The sequence below is a fragment of the Asterias rubens genome, chromosome 6 (assembly GCF_902459465.1).
Source record: "Asterias rubens chromosome 6, eAstRub1.3, whole genome shotgun sequence".
Lineage (NCBI taxonomy): Eukaryota > Metazoa > Echinodermata > Asteroidea > Forcipulatida > Asteriidae > Asterias > Asterias rubens.
The window spans coordinates 2,473,207-2,500,183 of NC_047067.1; the positions used below are offsets into that span (position 1 = coordinate 2,473,207).

Consider the following 26,977-nt stretch of genomic DNA (forward strand, 5'->3'; position numbering starts at 1 on the left):
GCATATTGCTGTACTTTGAACCGCGTGGCAGAGACATACAGAACAGAGCGGTCGAATTCTACTGCGTAGCTCTGCAACATAATATGAGGAAATGAGAACCGGTTGCATCCCTTCTGCATCGCATCAATCCAACGAAACAAACTCTCACACCTGAGGGATTGGCACATGATTTCAATTGATGTAGGTGGATATATAGGAAGCTGGAGTTACACGGATTATACATCAATTATAAGACAAGTGTTGACTTCTTCCGATACCTTCAAATCTGGCAGTGTAGCGTTACAACATCACTGCTTTTGGCGGGCCAGAGACGAGTGTCGGAAAGATTGCAAGTTTCCTTCTTTTAAAAACCGACTGGTGTTTGTAGTGATTGTCATGATGACGTATGCTCAACGGAGATTTGTGTGTTCGCTTGTTTGCTGCATCTTAATTACGATCGTCAGTGCACAGGAAGGTAAAACAAACAATGTTTAATTCACGAAATATTCGAAAAGTCTGGATGACTATTCTAAAGGCACTGGATGGACACTATTGGTAATTACTCAAAAATAGTTGTTAGCACAACTTTTGGTAACGAGCAATGAAGAGTTGTTGAGAGTATAAAACATTGTGAGAAACAACTCCCTCCACATGTGCCCTCTGAAGAAGCGTAGTTTTTGAGAAAGAGGTAATTTATCACCCAAATAATAAATGATTTATTCTGAAAGCACACAAGTGCAACAAGGGTGTTTTTTCTTCTTCCCATTATTCTTTTGTAACTTCGATGACCAATTGAGCCTGCATTTCCAAGGGTTTGTTATTTTATGCATTATGTTTGGATCAGGTTGGGATATACCAAGTGAGGATACTGGTCTTTGACAGTTACCAAACGTGTCCAGTGCCTTTAAGTCATTACCCACTATTTCATTTTTACTAGAAATCTAGTTTGCAATTCCATGCTAAGAATGGAGATTATAACGACCATGACTACTGCTTTACATCCGTTTATCATCACGTGCTGTAATAAAGTTCAAGTTTATATCTTTTTTAAAGGGTCTATGTACTTTTTCCTAACACAAAACACAATGTCCACAGATTTAAATTAAACTTACACTGTTTGAAGATTATGATAGTAGAAAGCTTCCCTTGAAATTTTACTTACTGAGGTGCTGTAGCTTTTGAGAAACGAGTAAAACAAATAAGTTTCGTCTCAGTTTTAGCCTGTAAAAACGTATTAACCAGTTATGCTATGGTTATGAATAATATCATAACTGGTTAATAGGATTTTACATGCAAAAATAATGTTCATCTTCCTGAGACGAAAATTATTTTGTGACTTGTTTTACTCATTTTTCAAAAACTACAGAACCTCAGTTAGTAATATTTGAAGAAAAGCTTTCCGCTATCATTATCTTCAAAACCTGTAAGTTTAATGAAAATCTGTGGACATTTTGAAAAAGTACCCAAATCCTTTAAAGTAAAATACACATGTTTTTATCCTACAGTCAATTCGATTATCTGTATCTGTATGGTACTGCACACAAACTCCACTATCGGGATATCAATGGTGCAGGCGCGTGGTGGCTAGTAGTGGATTAGTAGTGGGCCCCCCGAATAAAGGTAGACATATGCATGTCAGTTAGTCTTGTCTTGAAAGTGTCTATAGTAGGGGATTTGCGAACGTTTACAGGGAGAAGGTTCCATTCGGCCATGGTTCTTGGTAAGAATGAGAATTTATAACAGTCTTTCTTTGTTGTGGGGTGAAGAAATGAGGTTGCGGAGGATTTCCTTGTTTGAATTCCTACTGTGGCAGGTTGTGATTGATACCAGTCAGAGTTAATGGCTACAGCATGATGAATAGATTTGTACAGAGTGAGTCTTGAGGTAGCTCGTCGATTTTCAAGGGATTCCCATCCCAGCTCCGCTATCATTGATAAGACACTGCTAGTCCTCCTAGAATCTTTACAGACAAACCTGGCTGCCCTGCGTTGCAATGCTTCCAATCTGTTCTTTTGATCTTGGGTATAAGGGTCCCAGACTGATGCACAGTAGTCCAGCTTCGGACGGACTAGGGTCTTGTAGGCTATGTCCTTCACCTTCCGGGGACAGCTATACAGGTTCCTCCGCAAGAGGCCGAGAACTTTGTTTGCTTTGAGTGTAGTGATGTTTACATGATCTGCCCAACTTAGTTTGTTGTTTAGTTCGATGCCTAGGTAGGTGTGACTTGTGACAGGGTTGAGAACTTCACCGTTCATGTTGTAACAGGTTTGAAGAGGTTTCCGTTTGTGGGTGATATGCATTACATAACATTTGTTCGTGTTGAATTTCATCTGCCATACAGACTCCCAGTTACACAGTTTATTGATTATATAACAATAAGTATTGTTCTGTAACTTATGGCAGATCGAAATAAACATTAACGCATCACTATTAATCATTACACAAAATAAGGTGTGCGGTATCACACTTCGTTCCCTAAAAAAATACCTTAACAAGTTTGTGTTTTTGAATGTATCATGCGTGCTTAAAAAATGTACCTACGGAGCCCCGGAACTGCCATCAAACTTCTTTTGATTCTGAGACAACTTACTGCAGGATGATGACATCATAAACGTAAGGTGTCGACATCTAGAGATAATTTATCTCGGGATGACGCTGACTTGAAAGTAGAATGTCGTACCAATTTTATTCGATCTCGAGATGACGACAATCTTAAATAGGATATTGTCTTGTCAAGTTTTGTATCTTTGGTTCTCGACATTTTCAGGGTGTAATCATCCCAAGACGAATTGTGTCGTTCAGGATGTCAACATCGAGTCGGAAAGTCGACATTTTACTTTCTTGATGTCGACACCCTAAGATAAAATGTATCGGGAGAACGACACCTTTATTCAGAATGTTGTCGCCTAGATAAATAATCTCAGGGTGTCGACATCTTACGTTTATGATGTCACCATACAGCAGTAAATTATCTCAGAATCGCTACATGTGCGATGGCAATTCCAGAGCACCGTAGTAAAGGCACTGGACACCTTTGGTATATTGTCAAAGACCAGTATTGCCAGTTGGTGTATCCCAACATATGCATAAAATAACACATTTGTGAAAATTTTTAACTCAATTGGTTTTTGAATTTGCAAGAAAATAATGAAAGCCAAAACACTCTTGTTGCACAATATTCATATGTCTAAAAAAGCCTGAAGTATTTTAATATTTGAGTTAGAAACTACATCGTTCTCAAAGCTACGTAACTCCATCAGAAGGAGCCGTTTATCACAATGTGTTATACTATCAACAGCTCCCAATTGCTCGATCAAGTAAGCTTTATATTCTAACAATATTAATATGTTGAGTAATTACCAATAGTGTCCGGTGCCTTTAAAGACACTGGGCTCTTTTGGTAATTGTCAAAGACAAGTCTTCTCGCTTGGTGTATCTCAACATATGTGTAGAGGCCTCATGCCTAAATGCCCCCCCCCCCCTAAATTTTCATTATGCCCCTCCCCTAAATTTTCAACTATTATGCCCCCTCTAATTATTCAACAGCTGCTTTGACAGCACCCCTTTGTTTCAACAGCCATACTTAACCAATCAGAAGCCTGGGAAGTGAGTAAGTATTATGGGATCACCATGTGCACCACACACACAGCATGCAGCCATGCCATGCCATCCCATGTCATATTGGATGTGATGCTCAGTGAGTGCACTAAACAATTAAAACCGTGAAGCCCTACTTACTGTTTTTCCGTTTTCATCCTTTTCAATACATAATTCTTCAAATTAATGTGCACCACGGAGTAAACCTTCTGGCTTACGACGGGTGTAACATATGCATAATAATAAAACAAACCTGTGAAAATTTCAGCTCAATTGGTCGTCGAAGTTGCGAGATAATAATGAAAGAAAAAACACCCTTGTACACGAAGCTGTGTGCTTTCAGATGCTTGATTTCGAGACCTCAAATTCTAAATCTGAGGTCTCGAAATCAAATTCGTGGAAAATTACCTCTTTCTCGAAAACTACGCCACTTCAGAGGGAGCCGTTTCTCACAATGTTTTATACCACCAACCTCTCCCCATTTCTGGTTACCAAGTAAGGTTTTATGCTAATAATTATTTTGAGTAATTACCAATGGTGTCCACTGTATAACAATGCACACAATACTTCAACAATGCAAACCGTTATGATTCCATGTAAAAAAAATTCTGAAGAAACGTCAAATTCATTCACCACCGGCTTTTTCCAGAACCCAAAACTCAAAAGAGAAATGAAAGTACACTTGATATATACCGCTCTTGAACCGTATCAGTTTTTTGTTTGTTATCAATGTATGAGTGGTTTGCAACAACACCATGTGTATATCTATTTGCTGGGTAGATTATGTTCCTTTGAGAAATTGTCTTATATTCTACTAACATAATTCGGGGGACTTCTAAAGCAATTAGGCATGTTCAAAAATGAAAATATTCAACACATTAAGTAGAACCATAGAGGAAACACTAAGAGAGGCTTGCGGTATAGCCTCGTTGTGAATATCTCTTTTGAGTAGTGTTGGTTCTGAAAAAAACCCGGTGGTTATGGTTAATGACTCAACATTACGATCGGTATGCTATGATCGTCTTTAATAGGAGAATGCTGGACTCATTTGCTGGCTGCTGCTTAAGTACTATAGGCTTAGTGGTGCGTGAAGGAGGGAACCTGATAGGTTGGTGGAGCAAGTAGGTTTACGCGATCTTTATAGCCCTCTAAGACCAGTCTTCTCACTTGGTGTATCTCAACATGTGCATAAAATAACAAACAGGTGAACATTTTAGCTCAATTGGTCGTCGAAGTTGCGAGATAATAATGGAAGAAAAAACAGCATTGTCACACGAAGTTGTATGCTTTCAGATGCTTGTTTTCGAGACCTCAAAATCTAGTTCTGAGGTCTCACAATCAAACTCGCGGAAAATTACTTCTTTCTCGAAAACTACGTTACCTCAGAGGGAGCCGTTTTTTTTTTTACAATGTTTTATACTATCAACAGCTCTCCATTGATCGTTAACGAGTAAGTTTGTATGCTAACAATTAACACCACTCTTAACCATTTAGTTATCCTCGCAGGTGACATCGACTGTCCCTATGACATTGAGCAGAATGCGATTCATGGAGAGGAAGGGGCTGTTGTTTTCTGGCCAAATATTACAGAAGATGCAAATGTTACGTGTTTCAATCAGGATGAAAACATGGTGGTGGAATCTGGAGATGAATTTCCAATCGGAGTAACTATCGTACATTGCATGAATGGTATGAATGATACTTGTGAGTTTGGCATCTATATAACAGGTAAGTGTTGCTGTTACTGTTGATGTTGCTGTTGTTGTTTATATTTTTTCCCGGCCAGTTTCAGCAAAAAATTCATTCAAGTTATTGAACACGCATTCAAATATACACATTGGCCCCTAATCCACTCGTACTAGATTTTTTAAATAGCTTTTAATGCATTCAATTTCGTTTTCGTGCTCACATTATTATTATTTTTCATTTAGATTAGTTTCAGTCATTTTTGATTATTTATTGGCAGTCAAGACTGCACTTTACAATCCCGGCCAAAATGCTTGGGTCACCCTCTGTCCACTTCCCCTGACAATAAACATTCTCTCCCGTCCCTGCCCCCCCCCCCCCAGCTCAATGATGACTGGAACAAAGAAGAAGACAGTTCAACGATGAGAACCAACATTGAAAGGGGGCAGGGATTCTTACGAGATATGGCTGGGGGCCGGCATTGTAGCTTGACCATTCTGATGTTGAATTTCTACCTGTTTACACTTGATGACATTTAATGGTTGTCCAGCTCTTGCAGCTGGCTTTGACGAAATTGAATGAGTCTTGCTGCTTAATGAAATCTTATTTGACCAGTGAATGCCATACTGATGATCAGAATTCGAATTAACACCTTTTGACTTGTGAATGCTGGTTCAACGGATTATAAACAAAATGTAATGACCCGGTCTGATCAAAGACCAGTATTGCCAGTTGGTGCATCCCAACACATGCATAAAATAACACATTTGTGAAAATTTTAAACTCATTTGGTTTTTTAATTTGCAAGAAAATAATGAAAGAAATAACACCCTTGTTGCACAATATTCATATGCCTGTAACAGCCTGAAGTATTTTAATATTTGAGTTATAAACTACATCGTTCTCAAAGCTACGTTACTCCATCAGAATGAGCCGTTTGTCACAATCTGTTATACTATCAACAGCTCCCCATTGCTCGACCAAGAAAGCTTTATATTCTAACAATATTAATGTATTGGTTCAACGGAGTATAAACAAAATTTAATGACCCGGTCTGATCAAATGAACCGATTTCTTTCTTTATTCGTTCAACTGCAGTGATGATTTGTTGAGAAACTTCATTTTAAAAATTAAAATGAACCGACTTCTTTCTTTATTCTTTCAACTGCGATAATGATTTGTTGGAAAACTTCATTTTAAAAATTACAAATGTCCAGTGTTATTCTGGGGACCACAGAAGTCGAATCCGTGTAGCTTCATCGGCCAATTTGATAAACTTTGAAACTCAATGAACTTATAATAAAACTAGTACTTCTTGTTGATTTTATTCTATATACAGAATGCAAGCCGTGTGTAAATGGTAGCAGCCAGAACGACACCTGTGCCTGCGAGTGCGATGATGATTACCAAGGCTTACTTTGTGATGGTAAGATTTATTTCTAGAAGCAAATTAAGCGAGAACATGTTGCAAAAAACTTCAGCGAGTAAAGCTCGGTTCATACTTCCTGCGAATGCGAATGCTATTCGATTTAGAAAGATAGAGAATTAAGTTTTTTTTTACACCATTGTGAAAAGTAATGGTCAAGTTATCAAACTCCAAACCTCAAATGAAATGGATATGCTTCCCGATTATTGGATCCTACTTTAAACCCTCCGGCAAAAGTTTACAATGTACAAACGGAAATTGGGACAATTCGACTTGTGCATGTGACTGCGGGGAAGGTTTTGAAGGCGAACTTTGTACTGGTGAGTCTGTACCTCGAATCTATTAAATGATATCTGGAGAAACATAACGGTGCTGTAGTTTTTGAAAAATTAGTAGAACAAGTCACACGAAAACAATTCTTCTCAGTGAGACACAAATTATTTTAGCATGTAAAAACGCATTAACTATATAGACCATGTGAACTTTGTTTACAATGAGTGTGACATTGTACACTCTTCGAGTATTCTGGCAGGCAATAAGTAACACTGGTCCTTTGGGAAAGTTTACATTTTGTGTCGTAATTTTCACATAAAACCAAGAGTTATGAAATTAAAAGCTGGACAATTTTTGAGATGTACCCTCTTTCATCATATCAAAAGTTGATAGGAATTAGACAGTGTAATCTCCATAAAATATAAGATTGTATGTGTTCCTCCATTGGGCTGTGTACAAATCACGCCTACAGGAAGTCCAGGCTCTGTGGCTCTTTTGTAAACATGCGTGATGTCACAGGTCACATCGTCTATACAGTTATGGTAGATACCACAACTGGTAAACACGTTTTAAATGCCACAAATATACGAACGTTTATTTTTGTGACAAATGTTTATAAACTCATTTCTCCAAAACTACAGCACCTCAGCAAGTCATATTTTAAGTGAAGCTTTCTACCTTCATTAAGTTTAAACGGGTGTAAGTTTAATGTAAAGGTGGAAATTGTGTTTTATGTTACAAAAAGTACCCAGCTGTCGATTTCACCAAACTCTTCCTAACTTAGAATTAATCTTAAGACTATAAGGACGATTTTAATTCTGTATCCGAAGACGTAGGACGCATTGAGCCCATCCTAAGTGAGGACGAGGTACTCGTCCTACCTCGAGCTAGCGTTTCGTGAAATCGGCTGCAGCCTTTAAACTATGGTTTGTTTCCACAGAATGTGTAACAGAAAAGGATTGCATGAATGGTGGAATACTTATCAATGCGACTTGTGAATGCGAGTGTCCTGATTGGTTTGAAGGTGACTTTTGCGAAGGTGAGTGCATAAATATGGTGACCCTTAAAGACCCTGGACACCCTTTGGTAATTGGCAAAGACCAGCTTTCTCACTTGGTGTATCTCAACATATGCACAACATCACAAATCCGTGAAAAAAGTTGACCAAATTGGTCATCGCAGGTGCAAGAGAACAATGAAAGAAAACACCTTTATTGCACAAAATAATTTTAGTGATTTCAGATGGCCAATAAAAGGCTTCAGGCTTAAAAAAAAATTATATTTGAGTGATAAATTACTTCTCTCTAAAAAACTACTTTACTGCAGAAGGAGCCGTTTCTCACAACGTTTTAAACTACCAACAGCTCCCAATTGCTCGTAACACCAAGTAAGTTTTTATGCTAACAGTTATTTTCAGTAATTATAACTAAAGTGTCCATTGTCTTTAAGGGACATAAAATACAACCTTATTATTCTTATTCTTGCTCATGTTTATGTTATGTTTGTCTGTCCATTAGCATCTCACAACAATCGAAATTGAATTGAACGTTCATGACAGTATATCACGACGTGAATACTGGTGCCAGGTTGTACGTAGGGTCTTGTGCACAAACTGTGAATACTGTCGCCAATGTCATGACAAAGTACTCATGTTGGTTTCCATTGCGTGAATATATTGACGCCAATATTTACCACAAAACAACATCTTCGTATCGTCGTATATTCGACATTGGATATTGGTCATTCGCATAGGTTTGTACAGTGAATGTCTACCTTGTACATCGATACTGGATATTGGACATTCCAGTAGGTTTGTACAGTGAATGTCTACCTTGTACATCGATACTGGATATTGGTCATTCGCATAGGTTTGTACAGTGAATGTCTACCTTGTACATCGATATTGGATATTGGTCATTCCCATAGGTTTGTACAGTGAATGTCTACCTTGTACATTGATACTGGATATTGGACATTCCAGTAGGTTTGTACAGTGAATGTCTACCTTGTACATCGATATTGGATATTGGTCATTCGCATAGGTTTGTCGGTGAATGTCTACCTTGTACATCGATATTGGATATTGGTCATTCGCATAGGTTTGTACCGTGAATGTCTACCTTGTACATCGATATTGGATATTGGTAATTTGCATAGGTTTGTACAGTGAATGTCTACCATGTACATCGGTATTGGATATTCCAGTAGGTCCGACAGTGAATGTCTATTCCTTGTACATCGATATTGGATATTGGACATCCAGTAGGTTTGTCCAGTAAATGTCTACCTTGTACATCAATGTTGGATATTGGTCATTCGCATAGGTTTGTACAGTGAATGTCTACCTTGTACATCAATATTGGATACTGGACATTCCAGTAGGTTTGTACAGTGAATGTCTACCTTGTACATCGATATTGGATATTGGACATTCCAGTAGGTTTGTACAGTGAATGTCTACCTTGTACATCAATATTGGATACTGGACATTCTAGTAGGTTTGTACAGTGAATGTCTACCTTGTACATCAATATTGGATACTGGACATTCCAGTAGGTTTGTACAGTGAACGTCTACCTTGTACATCGATATTGGATATTGGACATTCCAGTAGGTTTGTACAGTAAATGTCTACCTTGTACATCAATGTTGGATATTGGTCATTCGCATAGGTTTGTACAGTGAATGTCTACCTTGTACATCAATATTGGATACTGGACATTCCAGTAGGTTTGTACAGTGAATGTCTACCTTGTACATCGATATTGGATATTGGTCATTCGCGAAGTTTGTACAGTGAATGTCTACCTTGTACATCGATATTGGATATTGGACATCCAGTAGGTTTGTACAGTGAATGTCTACCTTGTACATCGATATTGGATATTGGTCATTCGCGAAGTTTGTACAGTGAATGTCTACCGTGTTTATCGGTATTGGATATTCCAGTAGGCCCGACAGTGAATGTCTATTCCGTGTACATCGATATTGGATATTGGTCATATCCAGTAGGTTTGTACAGTGAATGTCTACCTTGTACATCAATATTGGATATTGGATATCCATTAGGTTTGTACAGTGAATGTCTACCGTGTTTATCAATATTGAATATTGGTCATTCGCATAGGTTTGTACAGTGAATGCCTACCTTGTACATCAATATTGGATATTGGAACGTTTCCCCATAGCTATTGGATCGTACATTAATCCATCTAAGATATATTTCCTCAGAATGTACTCCGAAGAATTGTGGAATTGAAACGTAATGTAGTCAAATTATCAAATTCCAAACCTCAAATGAAATGGATATGCTTCCCGATTATTGGATCCTACTTTAAACCCTCCTGCAAAACAGTACACCCAAGAACTGCATTGACAGTTAATAGGACACCGCGACATGAGGGTTTGTACATTAAAGACACCTTCGTGTGTTCTTCTTTACAGTGTGTACACCTAAGGAATGTGCAAACGGAATGTGGGACATATCGACTTGTGAATGTGAATGCCTCGGTGGTTTTGAAGGCGAACTTTGTACTGGTGAGTTAGTACCTTGAATCTATTAAATGATATCCCGGGAAACATGGGTGCTGTAGTTTTTTAAGAAATGAGCAAAACAAGTCACACGAAAAAAATTCATCTCAGTGAGACAAAACTTATGCTAACAGATATTTTCAGTAGTTATAACTAAAGTGTCCGTTGTCTTTAGGGGACATCAAACACAACGTTATTGTTCTTGTTCATGTTTATGTTATGTTTTTCTGTCCATTAGCATCACACAACAATCGAAATTGAATTGAACATTAATGACAGTATATCACGACGTGAATACTGGTGCCAGGATGTACGTAGGGTCTTGTGCACAAACTGTGAATATTGTCGCCAATGTCGTGACAAAGTACTCATGTTGGTTTCCATTGCGTGAATATATTGACGCCAATATTCACCACAAAACAACATCTTCGTATCCACAGAGTGTACAAAGGAATGCTTGAACGGACAGTTGGACAATACAACGTGTGAGTGCAACTGCACAGAAGGTTTTGAAGGCGAACTTTGCGCTGGTGAGTAACTCGAAATTTTAGTTTGTATAAATATAACAATTTAAAAACTTATCTTAGCTCAGTTGACTAAAATCAATTCGTGGTTCACTCACCTTGAACACTTCTACCTCCTCCACATTTTTGGCCGAGGTTATTATTGGCCCCTGCCTTTGGAACGATCTTCCTTAAAACATCCACACTCTTCTAACCTGAGCTGCTCGTGGGGGACGCAGCTCCGCTGGCCCCACGAGTCCTCTTACGTGAATGCCCACGACTCTGTACTTTGCCGTGCACCGGGAGGACTGCCCCTGCACAAAGTCCAGCCGTGTCCTCGGCCCTTAACCCAGGTGGTCTACTTGTAGAAATTGCTAAAAACTAAATCTAGAACCTATGATTTGTATGCTAAGAACCTACTTTCCTAAAATGGCGTCATGAGAAGTACAAACTGTTTTCACAATTCAATTCAATTCTTTTGGTAAAACACATGTGAGTGTAGCTAAATTGAAGTTTTTCAAAAACCATTTATTTATACCATTGTTTTCTCTGATGTATTTTTACAGAGTGTACACCCGATGAATGCGCAAACGGTGGACAGTGGAACACCGCGACTTGTAAATGTGACTGCACAGAAGGTTTTGAAGGCGAACTTTGCGCTGGTGAGTAACTACACATTTCAGTTTGTATAGTTTATTATGTAAAGAGAAATTTAATTTGAGAAATAAAATAAGAAATACAAACGACAGTAAAGATATATTATTGATATTGGATATTGGACATACTGGTTGTACAGCGAATATCGATGATGGGTTTTAGATATTGGATATTGGCCATTTACAGTGAATTTCTACCTTGTATATCGATGTTGCATATTGGTCATTCGCATAGATTTGTACAGTGAATGTCTACCTTGTACATCAATATTGGATATTGGTCATTCCAGTAGGTTTGTACAGTGAATGTCTACCTTGTACATTGATACTGGATATTGGACATTCCAGTAGGTTTGTACAGTGAATGTCAACCTTGTACATCGATATTGGATATTGGTCATTCCAGTAGGTTTGTACAGTGAATGTCTACCTTGTACATCGATATTGGATATTGGACATTCCAGTAGGTTTGTACAGTGAACGTCTACCTTGTACATCAATATTGGATATTGGACATTCCAGTAGGTTTGTATAGTGAATGTCTACCTTGTACATCGATATTGGATATTGGACATTCCAGTAGGTTTGTACAGTGAATGTCTACCTTGTACATCAATATTGAATATTGGTCATTCGCATAGGTTTGTACAGTGAATGTCTACCTTGTACATCAATATTGGATATTGGTCATTCGCATAGGTTTGTACAGTGAATGTCTACCTTGTACATCGGTATTGGATATTGGTCATTCCAGTAGGTTTGTACAGTGAATGTCTACCTTGTACATCGATATTGGATATTGGACATTCCAGTAGGTTTGTATAGTGAACGTCTACCTTGTACATCGATATTGGATATTGGACATTCCAGTAGGTTTGTATAGTGAATGTCTACCTTGTACATCGATATTGGATATTGGACATTCCAGTAGGTTTGTACAGTAAATGTCTACCTTGTACATCAATATTGAATATTGGTCGTTCGCATAGGTTTGTACAGTGAATGTCTACCTTGTACATCAATATTGGATATTGGAACGTTTCCTCATAGCTATTGGATCGTACATTAATCCATCTAAGATATATTTCCTCAGAATGTACTCAGAAGAATTGTGGAATTGAAACATAATGTAGTCAAATTATCAAATTCCAAACCTCAAATGAAATGGATATGCTTCCCGATTAATGGATCCTACTTTAAACCCTCCTGCAAAAGTGACACCCAAGAACTGCATTGACAGTTAATAGAACACCGCGACATGAGGGTTTGTACATTAAACACACCTTCGTGTGTTCTTCTTTACAGTGTGTACACCCGAGGAATGCGCAAACGGAAATTGGAACTATTCGACTTGTGCATGTGACTGCGATGAAGGTTTTGAAGGCGAACTTTGTACTGGTGAGTTAGTACCTTGACTCCTTTCAATTATAAATACAACGATATATTTTTACAACCCATCTCAGGTAACATTATATCTTATGTATTAACAGACTATGAGAATAAGGCCAACATGTATATCACGAGAAATAAAACAAAAATTTACATTTCATTTCCCCCAAACTATTTTCAACAACATATCTGTAGTTGCAGTGTAGGCAAATTGCAAGTATCGATATTGGATATTGGTCATTCCAGTAGGTTTGTACAGTGAATGTCTACCTTGTACATCGATATTGGATATTGGACATTCCAGTAGGTTTGTACAGTGAACGTCTACCTTGTACATCAATATTGGATATTGGACATTCCAGTAGGTTTGTATAGTGAATGTCTACCTTGTACATCGATATTGGATATTGGACATTCCAGTAGGTTTGTACAGTGAATGTCTACCTTGTACATCAATATTGAATATTGGTCATTCGCATAGGTTTGTACAGTGAATGTCTACCTTGTACATCAATATTGGATATTGGTCATTCGCATAGGTTTGTACAGTGAATGTCTACCTTGTACATCGGTATTGGTCATTCCAGTAGGTTTGTACAGTGAATGTCTACCTTGTACATCGATATTGGATATTGGACATTCCAGTAGGTTTGTATAGTGAATGTCTACCTTGTACATCGATATTGGATATTGGACATTTCACGAGAAATAAAACAAAAATTTACATTTCATTTCCCCCAAACTATTTTCAACAACATATCTGTATTTGCAGTGTAGGCAAATTGCAAGTATCCCGAACCCTAAATAACATGATTATTTTCTCCGCTGTTTATGGTTCGTATATTAAACACACCTTCGTGTGTTCTTCTTTACAGTGTGTGCAGCCAAGGAATGCGAAAACGGAAATTGGAGCTATTCGACTTGTGTATGTGACTGCGATGAAGGTTTCGAAGGCGAACTTTGTACTGGTGAGTTATTACCTGAATCCATTAAATCATAAATACAACGATATATCCAACAGACTATCTGAATGTAGCCAACTTTAAGTTTTCCAAAACCCATCTTTGACACGAATGTTCTCTCCGATGTTTTGGGTCTTACACCAAATCATCAGAATCCTATGAATGCATTGTATGGTAGAAAGTTTAATGGCACGACTTGTGAATATGCATACCAATAATGTTTTAAAGCCGCGTACAAACACTCCGCACCTTAAAGCCTGGCTGTGCTTTCACTCTAACTGAAGTTCTTAAAAAAAATTCGTCAGACCACCAAAATGGCCCTTTTTCAAGGAATGTAGAATTGTGGAGTTAAATGGCACGATTTCTGATTGTGATTGCCTAATTTTGAAAAATGGTGTAAACATTAATAATATGTAACTTGAAGCTTGCATTGTGCTCTCACCGTAACTTCGACATTTTCCTCAGACCGTTCACGTTGCTCTTTTTTTTAATCTCGACCATTACTGTCTTTGTTCTGTCCTGTTTGTCCTTACGTTCTTGTTACTGTTTATGCTCTGTTTGTCTGTCCGTAGTATCTCTCCACAGGCCTCGCCTACTGAAAGTTGTTTCCATATTTATTTATTTATGTTTTCTACCTTGTAAAAAATTCTTAACTTGGTTACTTCTGATGTTTTGCTAATGAACTGTTTGGAAACGTTAATGTTGTATGGAAACAAAATGTGAGTTGAATTGAAAATTGAAAATGAACTTATAATCATCACAACTAATGATGTATCTGTCTTCCAGAGTGCAAGGAATGTCTTAACGACGGTGGAAATCAAAATAATTCAACCTGTGCTTGCGACTGTACCGAGTTGTACAAAGGCTTACTGTGTGAAGGTAATAGTTTATTCTTGATAATATACATATTATGTATTATTTAGCAACTTAAATGTCACCTCTTAAAATTGTGTTTAATGTACCCTTTGAGGTATAATACGATATTTTTATCGTTGGCAGGGGTCTGGTTTTACACATCTTTTGATGACAGTTTTTATACTTTTGTTTTAACCTTGACAGCCCCATTACAACTTGTAACTATTGTGTATGTCTAATCATTTAAAATAAATAAAATAAATAAATAAAATATAAAGATAAATCAAAGGCTTGTCAAGGGAAGGTACGTTTGATAACAACTCTTAAAATAAATTTAGTACTGTAAAAATCTTACTTGCTTAGAAGTAGGCCTATGTAATGGTTATGGACAAATATGTAGTTTGTAACCCGTACATTTGAATCTGAGAAGCATTACTGACAGTCACGTTTCTCAGATTGACTATTCCAATTACGGCTAATTCTTCATATGTGTACTAAAACCTCTCTTTCGGCGACATCTTAAAAACGCTACCACTTTGAAATTACATTTTCACATTTAGTTTAGTTGTTTGTATCTACACGAGAATTAAAACAATCAAATGGTGAAAAAGGGGTCTACTTTTAAAGGCACTGGACACTATTGGCATATTGGACATTTATTAGCATAAAACCTTTCTTAGTAACGAGTAATGGGAGAGGTTAATAGTAAAACACATTTTGAGAAACGGCTCCCTCTGAAGTGACGTAGTTTTCGAGAAAGAAGTAATTTTCCATGAATTTGATTTCGAGACATCAGATTTAGAATTTGAGGTCTCTAAATCAGGCGTCTGAGAGCACACAACTTCGTTTGACGAGGATGTTTTTTTTTCTTTCGTAGTTATCTCGCAACTATGATGACCAATCGAGTTAAAATTTCCACAGGTTTGTTATTTTATGCATTTGTTGAGATACACCAAGTGACAAGACTGTTCTTTGACAATTACAAATGGTGTCCAGTGTCTTTAATAAAGATATCCTTTCCCCTTTATCTTATATAATTATTGTTATGTAAAAGAAATATAAGTTTTGTTTTAACAGTATCCCCTCCAAAGAATGTCTTGTAATCGATGGTAACATTAGATATTTAATTTTGACTGAAGTGAGCTTATAAACAACACTCTTACAAGACTCTTACACTTTCTGTTTGAATATTTCACCCAAAGTATGTTTAAAATGTGAGAACGGAGGATCGCTACAGAACCAATATACATGTGAGTGCGAGTGTCCGGGGCGCTGGAATGGCCCACTGTGTACAGGTAAGTAAAGGCCTTTGCCACATTCCATAAAATCTGTAAGCACAAAAACTTCCTAAGCACAGAATAGTATTGCTATTAACAGAAACTGCTTACCAGCCAAATTTACATTAATTTTACACTGTTGTGACTGGTGCCCCACTCAATTTTTACTCGAAATCAAGCATCTGAAAGCAAACAACTTCATGTGACAAGGGTGTTTTTTCTTCCATTATTATCTCACAACTTCGACGACCAATTGAGTTCAAATTTTCACAGGTTTGTTATTTTATGCATATGTTGAGATACACCAAGTGAGAAGACTGTCTTTGACAATTACAAATGGTGTCCAGTGTCTTTAACAAACTAGGTAATGGTCAGATACTTTGAGAAGACTTTGATTCATGGATGAACCGATCGTTAAATGCAGTGAAAACTATTGGTGATTACTCAAACTAATGTTTAGCATAACAACTGACTTGGTAACGAGCAATGGAGAGCTGTTGATAGTATAAAACATTGTGAGAAGCGGATCCCTCTGAAGTAACATAGTTTTTTAGACGGAGGTAAATTCTTACTAAATTATTCGAAGGCTTCAGGCCCGAAGCTTTTTTATGTGCATCCAAAAGCACATCAATTTGTTCAACAACATGGATGTTTTTTCTTTCATATTGACGTGCAACTTCGATGATAAATTGTTTTATGCATAATGTTGGAAATACATCAATTGAGAATTTTGGTCTTCAACAATTACCAAACGTGTCTAGTGCCCTTCGATATGGTTAATTCCTCACTTCTATACTGTTTTATCTACACAAACAAATTAGTCTGCCTTTTTGAGGAGGAAGAAGCAAAATGCTTGTGTACACTTAAAGGGAAGGTACACTATTGGTAATTGTCAAAGACCAGTGTTCTCACTTGGTGTATATGCATAAAATAACAACCCTGTGAAAATTTGAGCTCATCGGAGTTGAATGAAAATGATGAAAGAAAAAACACCCTTGTTGGACGAATTTGTGTGCTTATAGATAGGAATTATAAAAGACTTCTAGCTAGAAGTCTTTTATTATTTCAGTGAGAAATTACCTCTTTCTTAAGAACTACGTTACTTCAGAGAGAGAGAGAGAGAGCCGTTTCTCACAATGCTTTTATTATCAACAGCTCTCCAATGCTCGTTACCAAGTCAGTTTTTAAGTTAATAATTGTTTTGAGTAATTACCAAATGTGTACCTTCCCTTTAACTAAAAAATGTATAAAACAACACAACCGAGTACCATGCTGTAAGCTACAACCCACAAAAGTGTTCGCCAATTTGGCGAACAGTAAATAAAATGTGACATGATTTTAAACAATGAAACTGAAAGTGAAACTTGATCCATACTCATGGAAGAATACTTCAACCGAAACCATTTCAGTTTTGCTAGAAGTGAAGGGAAAATCGTGTTGGAAGTTTTAAAAATAACACTCTTTGACACGAACAAAATAATTATCTTTTTTGTATATATTATATTTTGTGTACTTTGTATATTGATTAAAGGCAGTGGACACTATTGGTATTTGTCAAAGACTAGTCTTCACAGTTTGTGTGTCTCAATATATGCATGAAACATTAAACCTCTGAAAATTTGAGCTTAATCGGTCATCGAACTTGTTACACGAAGTTGTGTGCGTTTAGATGGTTGATTTCGAGACCTCAAGTTCTATTAAATCTAAGGTCTCGAAATCAAATTCGTGGAAAATTGCTTCTTTCTTGAAAACTATGGCACTTCAGAGGGAGCCGTTTCGCACAATGTTTTATATTATATAACTGACATACAGATCCTTGTCATTTGATTGGTGGAACTTACTTCACGTGACATTCACCATTACTCCCATCTGCACCGGCGATCAAAAAGACCTATTCGCCCATGGGAAATAGCATTTTCCATTCAACAGTTAGGATCATCTTTGTTCCCAATGTTTTTGAGCAGGTACAGCGCCGCCGCGCCGTTGCTAAAACCTAGGAGCACCTGTGCAAAAGGTTGTGGTCCGATTTGTGCATTGTTGTCGCTACGCAGCGCTATATTATTTTTGGTTGTCAGTAACTTGTGTGATTTTTTATAATGTTATACTTTTAAAATACATCAAATGACAAGGATCTATTATGTCAGTTACATAAAACAAATATTGAGTGGCTTTAATTCGTGGATTGGAAGGAATATTTTTGCTCGAAAACAGTCCAAATTTTACCGAGCAATAATATTCCTCCCATTCCACTCTGAGCCACTCAATATTTGTATACCATGAACCTCTCCCCATTACTCGTTACCAAGAAAGGTTGTATGCTAATAAATATTTTGAGTAATTACCAATAGTGTCCAGTGCCTTTAAAAATTTCTTATAAGGGTTTCTTTGATATTTCAGCGTAAGAGTAGGTCATTTACGTGGCCTTGTGCCTTTAAAATGTATTATTAGCAGTAGAAGTATTATTATTGGTACCACTGAGTGATTTATTTTTACAGAACTCGGGAAAGTAATGAGTATACAATGCAAAACACGCATCGGTGTGTATGGGTTAAACCTAAATGAGTATTGGTTATCCCAAACTAGTGCAAATTTAACATCTTTTCAAGTCTTATTATTATTTTGGTATTGTAATTCAAGTTCAATTCTGCTACACCCGGCCGTGGCGTTTAAAACGTTGCTATTTCAACCAATAAACCTTATTTAAAAGACACCAAACCTTATCTAGTTTGTCCACAGTGGTTGAAATGCATGAACGGTGGAACTCCGGACGACGAAAGTTGCTCTTGTGAATGTACGGAAGATTGGACAGGGGCAGATTGTTCCAGTAAGTATAACCTTTATAGAGCATCATTACAATAAATCCATGAGCAAGTTCGAATGCGAACATTTAGAGCAAGTTCGAGTGTTTACCATGGTTAACTAAAGGTTGACCATTTTGACCGTCGAACCCAGGCTGGTCGACCATTGGTTGATTACTGTAGTCGACCATTTGGAACCAGCCTCGTGACCATGGTTTCTTCACGGTCTCAATAGCCTGTTCAATGCTAACATAAAGCACAGACGGGAACCAGTAAGACATGGTTATTTCCACACTTGCATACTATTTTGTATACACTCACAAAATATTTGGTCTGCCTTCTGAAGAGTGGAAGCAAAGGCTTTTGTACATAAAAACCACTTAACTATAAAAACAAAACAAAAATATGAAACAACAGCCTTAAGGCAGAGCAAATATATACCCATGCAGGAAACATAATAATGCTTCTCAGATTCAATTTTTGGAATGCTAAAACTGACACATTTTTTTACCTAACTACATTATTTCGAAGTGAAATGTTCCTCAAATTGCTTGATACTATCGAAAGTTGCTGAAGGTTTCTAATCAAAAGTTCGTGTTGCCATTAATGTTGAGAGTGATTACCAAACGTTTGCTGTGCTTTTTGATGTACTTGTATTTGTGGAGGTCAAATAAATAATAATAATAATAATAGTATATTTTCGCTTTATGCCGATTGTTCGTGATATAGCGGTAGTGAACATAACGAAAGGTCCTAAAACCCTTGACGTAACTTTGATGAAACAAAAATTGACCAACAGATTTACTTTCCAAAAAAATTCCCACACATAATGCTCGAATGTTGTTGTTTCCTACAGAGGCGGTGCCAAGTTTTCCTGACGATCAATATGCAGAAACTGGTAAGCCAGACTCAAACCATGTATAATTAATAGTATAATAGAAATAATTTATTCAGTCAGTTCACATGAGTTCGCCTGGTAAGAATTCCACGTAGTTGGCTTTTTGCAGAAATAATTTCCGATGTGGGTTTTAGCAGCTCTGAACAGACCCATTGGCAATGACATTTCAGATCGCCTTTAAAATGAGATTGGTTATTACTTATTTGAGTGCAAAGTTACAAAATAACCGAGCAAATCCCCGTCATTTTATTGGAGGTAGCATTTTATTTGAGAAGTGATGGTCACGTGTTGACAGATAAACACACCATTACACGATACGTCGTTCACCGTGTATTTGTTTTGGTTCCATCTAGTGTGCAATTTGAAGAAGAATCCATTCCAACTTTCATCTCGTAAAAACATGTTCGCACCATTGCACCCATACGTATTCATTACTTTGTATATTATTTTTCATAGACGGTGAAAAGACTGTCCAAATTGAGATTGCTGTGACATCCAAAAGTAGTTGTAATGCGACAGCCAATGCAACGTCAATGGAATGCGAATTATTGGTGGGCAATTTCAAAAAAGAGGTAGGGCTTAATTCTCAAAAGTTTTATGATAATATTGGATATTTCAGCATGATAAAGTTGATGAAAGTTTTCTTTATTTCTAATGAACATTACAGATTTGGTTTTTACTAACAAAACAGTTGTTGGCAGTGTAAGTCTTTTATGTAATACACAAACTGACAACCCTGTAGAAGTTTGAGATCGATCGGCCATCTTGGTCACGCGAAAATAGTGAAAAACCGATAACACATTTTGCATGACATCGCTGAAAAAAAGGGAAAAAAAACGCTCACTGACCGATCAACTCCAATGAGGACATTAGTTTTATTTATTTCTCATAAAATATTACACTTCAGACAGAAATATTTCAAGGGATGTTTCCTATTATTAGGCCGGACGTTTTATGTAAATCTGTGATCTTAGACGAGTTTCGTTCTAACCAATTCTGTAATGTTCCTTTAAGAGGATGAGTCTATTGACAATGCTTGTACTTTCGCTGCTGACACTCTGCTCTGAGTTGTTGTATTTGTGTATAAATCTGACTCGTTGGTCCATTTCTATTGTTCTAGAATGTATTTATTCATTTATTTGCAGTTTTTTATAAGGAATGGTAGCATTTTCAGTATTACAAATGCTATCCGACATACATAATCAGTTGGTTGATAGGGCCTTTTTAGGGTCTTTTACAAAATGGAACAATAGACACCCACAAAGTTGTTTTCTATTAAACTTGGACACGCTGAGGAAAGTTGTTAACAACCCAAAAGAACAATAACATCTGGACCTCACGACCCAATCCACACGGTTAGGCCTATGTATTTTGTGTGTGATAACCACTTTCCATCTTTAGGTGTTCGGGCTTCATCGAAACATCTTGTTTTTATTTTGTTATTGTTATTTTCCAATCGTGTTATTTTGTAATGAATTATTTATTTATTTATTTGTGTGTCTCGTCTGGTTTTATTTTTTTTTTATTTTTTTTTTTTTACTAATAATTCTAGTTGTTAATTGCGGTGCATTAAAAAGTTACATTGAAACAATCTAATGCAACGACTCTTCTTATTTCCCCCAAACAGGTAGAAAAGTTATATCAGAGTTTACGTGGGTTCAAGGAAGTAGAAGTCAACCTGGAGGAGCTCAGGTAAAGATTTTAATCTTTAAAAAGACAGGATTTGTAATTATGGACAACAAACACAAAAATTCAATCTCAAAGCTCATAATCATTGATTTGAATTGAAACTTACAAGAAAGATAGTGGTTTTAAGCGTAAGTTAAACTTGTTTTGTGTGTAGCTTTGCTTTACCAGTTATACTAACATGCAATACAAAGTGTTGGCTGCATCAGTCTATTAAAATCTGGTTTAGTGAATGTATCAATATCATCATAATGTATAGAAAACTACGATGTCAACTACCATAAACTCTAGGCCTTATCTGTGCCACACTTCCAGACACATACTTTATGAGACATGGAAGATCTCTGTAGATGCTTAATATTATTTTGAAAAAAACCTGCGGTGTGGCATGAACAGTACAGGGTTTGTTTTCTAAAAATAAAATTGTTGACTCGGTCATTTTGTAAGAAAATAACCCAGGATCCTACTGTTTTACTAGTGCAATAAATTCTTCACAACTTGTTAATGTTTTCGACTGGTGCGTTTCCTAGGGAGGGCAGTGTCATAATTCCACACAACGTCACATATGACTACGCTAAAATGAGTCAGGAGGGGAGACAGTTATCGGCACTCGCCCTCTACGATAGGACAGTTGGCCCAGCGGTGTCTGAGGGGATGATTGGGGCACTCTCAGTGTCCCCGGAGTGTACAAAGTGCATTGCACCAGAAGGTAGTTTTTTTTATCAAAAACCTTTCGAATTTAGAGTTGGGAACTTTTCGTCACTTTAAGTGTATATCATTAGTCTAAATCTGCGAAAGCCCACTAGTGTCATCGCAAGTATATTTTGTTATGTTGCAGGTATATATTTTGGAATTCTTCTTTTTTGGAAGTACATTAATATTTAGCTATACTTGTTTTTTTGGAAGTACATTCTGCGAGTCTTATTTTTTGAAAGTACATTGTTTAAGAACATCTTGTTCCTTGACGAATTGTAATTTTGACGTGTTTTGTAAAAAAAAAATTATTTTCTTTTTACACACCATTAACTTGAAATAGTCCCTATCATCTTTATGCAATATCCAAAACAAAATTAGTAATGAATCCCGGATAAACGTTTTTCGGTTTCAGTTCTGAAAAAATTTTGTTTTTTGAAGCTTGATGGTGGAAATGAAGCTTCAAATGAATGCACTCTGTTGGGACGTAAAACCGTTGGTCCCGTGTGTTGTGTAGCACACGTAAAAAAAAACCAGTCCACTTTCGAAAAGAGAAGGGGTTCGCCCCGGTGTTCCTGGCAGGATTGGCAGAATATTGCCCCACAGCACCTTGTTAACCATTACATGGTGCTAATAGGATTACGTCTCTTAACTCAAAACTTCGTCCCACTCACCTTCCTGTAAATACCTGGCGCCTTGTATCCTTTGGAAAAAGACGCTTAAAATACGGTTATTATTTAAAAAATCCATCTACTAGGCCTATGTTTGAATGTGAATTGGGTTTACCAATGTGCCTCCCTGTCAGTCAACAACCGTTTAATTTTGTTTCAGATTTAACGAATACGTGTAATGAGGATATAGAGTGCGGCAAAGGTTTTAAAGAGTACGAGATGACCGAAGGTAATTCTTCTTGCTACCTCATTTGCCAGTCCATTTGCCAAACATCGATTTGTGGAGACGGAACTTGTTTTCAAGAACAAGGCAGTGACGTCACTACATGCAGGTGAGTTTGTGGTTATTATTATTGTTGTTTATTTATTATTCATTACTGATTGCTTTATTTCAAAAATAAAGGCTTCACAGTGTTAAGGGAGGCTGAATTTAGTTTTATTTTACATCATTAAACAAAATTACAAGTATAATGTTTAAAAATTAATATACAAAATATAGACAATTTGAAATTGTTAACCAAAATACGTGGATATGACAACCTTTTGGGACAACAATGACATCAGCTCAGACATGGACAATCATGACAGCAAGTCAAACATGGGCAACAATAATTTAAGGTTTTATGCTAATAATTATCTTGAGTAACTACCAATATAGTGTCCACTGCCTTTAAGGCCGTTTTCTAAATCATGGGTTTGGATTGGGCTCTTTGTCTTGGTCTCCTCGCACGTTTAAATGCCTATAATGACAGCACGCTATAATTGGCAGCCAATCCAAATCCCAAGCTCAAGCCTTGATTTCGAAAACGGTCTGAATCCCAAGTTTAAACAAAAAACATATTCCCGGAAACCAGAAAACGTGCTAGACTTGCGCGGTCTAGTATTTGTTGAAATGGCCACACCCAATGTTCCGATGCCCCTAATATATATTTTCCTAAAGGTTTTTTTTCCGGAACATTAGGTTGTCGAGCATAAATGAATTAATTGTTGCTGCTTTTTATCTTCCAGGTGTCCCCAAACCTCTGAAGTAATGTACATCGGGAGCAACTGTCAGTTAAAGATCGAACTGTTGTGGCTGTATGTCGGCTGTGGTATTGGTGGTGGTTTACTTCTGTTGCTGATCGTCATCTTGACCGTGTGCGTGATTCGATGCAACAACGAGAACAAGAAACTGAAAAAGGGACACGGTGGAAAAAAGACAGACAAGTATGATATTTGATTTGTACAAAAAAACTCTTAAAGACACTGGACACTATTGGTAATTGTCCAAGACCAGTCTTCTCAGTTGGTGTATCTCAACATATACATAAAATAACAAACCTGTGAAAATTTGAGCTCAATCGGTCGTCGAAGTGCGAGATAAAAATACAGAAAAACACCCTTGTCACACGAAGTTGTATGCTTTATCTAGATCTGAGGTCTCGAAATCAAATTCGTGGAAAAATACTTCTTTCTCGAAAGCTACGTTTCTTCAGAGGATGCCGTTTTCACAATGTTTTAAACTTTCAACCTCTTCCCATTACTCGTTAACAAGAAATATTTTATGCTAACAATTATTTTGAGTAATTACCAACAGTGTCCACTGCCTTTAAAAGTCACTGGATTGGTAGTCACTCAAAATAGTTGTGAACACGCAATGGAGAGCTGCTGATATTATAGAACATTGTGAGAAACGGCTCCCTCTGAAGTAACAATGTTTTTTGATAAAGAGGTAATTTCTCACTCGAATAATAATAAAAGACTTAACATTTAAGTGTGTGTTTTCTTGCATTATTCTCTTGCAACTTCGATGGCCATTATTTTGTTTTAGTCCAAATTTTCACAGATATAATGCTTTATATATTTTGATGCACCGTGAGTTAGAATACTTGTCTTTGACAATTACCAAAGGGTTTATTTGTGTGTTGGGATACACCAAGTGAGAATACTGGTCTGTGACATTAACCCAAGTTGTCCATCACTGCCTATAAACCATTGTTTTAACTAAAACAATGGGTTATTAGAAATGATGTTCTCAATGACACTTGCATGTTGATGTGGATTCAATTGCCAGTTTCCAATGTCATTATCTTATGATAAGATACATCATTGTTTGTTATCACTTTGTGGTTGTCTATAGCGAGCTTAGAGTTGAAGTACTGGCCGTTCACAACAACGGCTTCGTGGGTGATGGCACGGCAGCTACTGAAGATGAGCAGGGTAACACATCCTCGCTCACCCGGGCCCGTCCCTACTCCTACATCTACGGCAAGGAGGACGGTGCCAACGGGGTCTCTAGGTCCAACTCCGGGGCCGCTCAGCGTAACTCACGGTACGAGGCACCGGTTGACAGGGAGCAACAACAGCCGCAATACGTGGATGACTTGGCTCAGCAACAACGAAGCTCGTACTTCTGGGGGAACCTCAGCGACCCGGTCAAGGAGGAAACTGAACTCATCCCAATGGTGCGGGGTATTGACCCCAGTAAGATGGTGAGGAAAACTTGAGATTTATCATTTCTTCTGGAGTAAATTCATAAAAAAAGTTTAACCAGAAAAAAATGCTTGTCAATATTTTGTTTTGTAAGCTTACATTGAGTGGGGCACCAGTCACAACAATGTAAACTTAATGTAATTGGTTGGTAGCCTATTTCTGTGCTAAGCAAGTTGTGTGCTTACAGGCTTTATGAAATTGCAGGCTTCTGGTTAGATTAATGCCTACATCTTTACAGACTGTGAACAGGATAATCTTGTTTAAGCCCCATGAGTAGGTGGCACCGTGCCCCTGATTGTGACAGTTGATTTTGGTTGACAGCCCCCGAATTCAGATAGGCCTAGCTACCGACATTTTCAAAGTGGTGTATTTCTTTGTTCCTAGTCTCATCTAGGTTTAGGTTTGGGTTATTTTCAAATGTGGGAGGAAACCCTACAGACCTTCATCATGGTGCAGCCATCTTGAATTTCTCACATTAATATCAATGTAACCAAACCGAGGCTGGAAGAACAAAATAGTCTGGTTCCTATTTGCAAAATGATTATTTGCATTCATTATTGTTATTCGATAAGAGGAACAATACCAAGATGGCGGCATCATGATAAGGGTCTATATAAAGAAAAAAAAACACCACCAGGCAGAGAAAGTTACCCTGGTCTGTGCGAGGCTCCGATTTGAGGCAGATTCGAACCTGGTCCACAGAAGTGAAAGGCATGACAAACCTCATAATTCAAACAAAGCTCCTCCAAAATAGAGCAATGTAAATACCTGACTTAATTTTTTTTTCTTGTTTTTCTTTTTGGTACAGTATAAGATCCAGCGCCCCCAGATTGCGATGGGCAAACAAGACGACTTACCGGTAAGAACAAAGTTGTTTGTCTTTGATTATTTAGTTTCTGCTTAAAATACACTGGAATCTTTTGGTAAATGCAAACTAGTATTCTCACTTGGTGTATCCCAACATATGCATAAAATAATAACTTTGTGAAAAATTTGGACTCAATAGACCTATTGGTCAGTGAAATTGCAACTGAAAAATTTAAGAAAAAAACCCTTGTTGCACAAATGTGTGTGCTTTCAGATGCTTACAAAACAACTAAAGGGGCTTCAGGCCTGCAGCCAAATAATTGAGTGAGAAATTACCTCTTTATCAAAAACTACGTTACTTCAGAGGGAACCGTTTCTTGCAACGTTCTTTGAAACGTTTTAACATCAGCAGTCTCCATTGCTCGTTACCAAGTAAGTTGTTTATAGGTTTTGCGAGGCATTGTAAGTTGTTATGCTAACAACTGTTTTGAGTAATTACCAACTAGTGTCCAGTGCCTTTAAAATGTTTAACACTGCTGTTTGTGAAATGAACTGGCTATTTCGCTGATTGATGTTTTCTTTTCTACCCACAGGACAGGGATTATTTCTGAGCACGTCTAGCACGAATCAGAAACGAGCAAGAGAAAATACTGACAATAAAAATTGTTTTGTTTTTGTCTTTTTATATTCTACACTGGTTTTAATCTAACTACTGAAAATTAATCTTGTTTCAAATTAATCATGCTTTTCATGACCACGTGGTGTTTTCCCACACTTTTTTTATTCAAAAGCTTTAAAAGAACACTTGTTTGTTTGTG

At 37.2% G+C, this 26,977-nt stretch overlaps 1 protein-coding gene across 1 annotated transcript; it reads left to right on the forward strand.

The window, feature by feature from the left end:
* On the forward strand, positions 1-26,776 carry LOC117291274 (protein crumbs-like). Its single transcript, XM_033772905.1, has 18 exons — positions 1-454; positions 5,083-5,304; positions 6,602-6,688; positions 7,902-8,000; positions 10,406-10,498; positions 10,933-11,022; positions 11,562-11,657; positions 13,916-14,008; positions 14,789-14,881; positions 16,060-16,152; positions 20,287-20,402; positions 21,458-21,522; positions 22,047-22,225; positions 23,041-23,212; positions 23,889-24,086; positions 25,000-25,351; positions 26,161-26,211; positions 26,753-26,776. The coding sequence occupies exons 1-18, from the start codon at positions 166-168 to the stop codon at positions 26,768-26,770; spliced, it is 2,406 nt and encodes an 801-aa protein (XP_033628796.1). The 5' UTR covers positions 1-165; the 3' UTR covers positions 26,771-26,776.
* Positions 26,777-26,977: the final 201 nt, after the last annotated feature.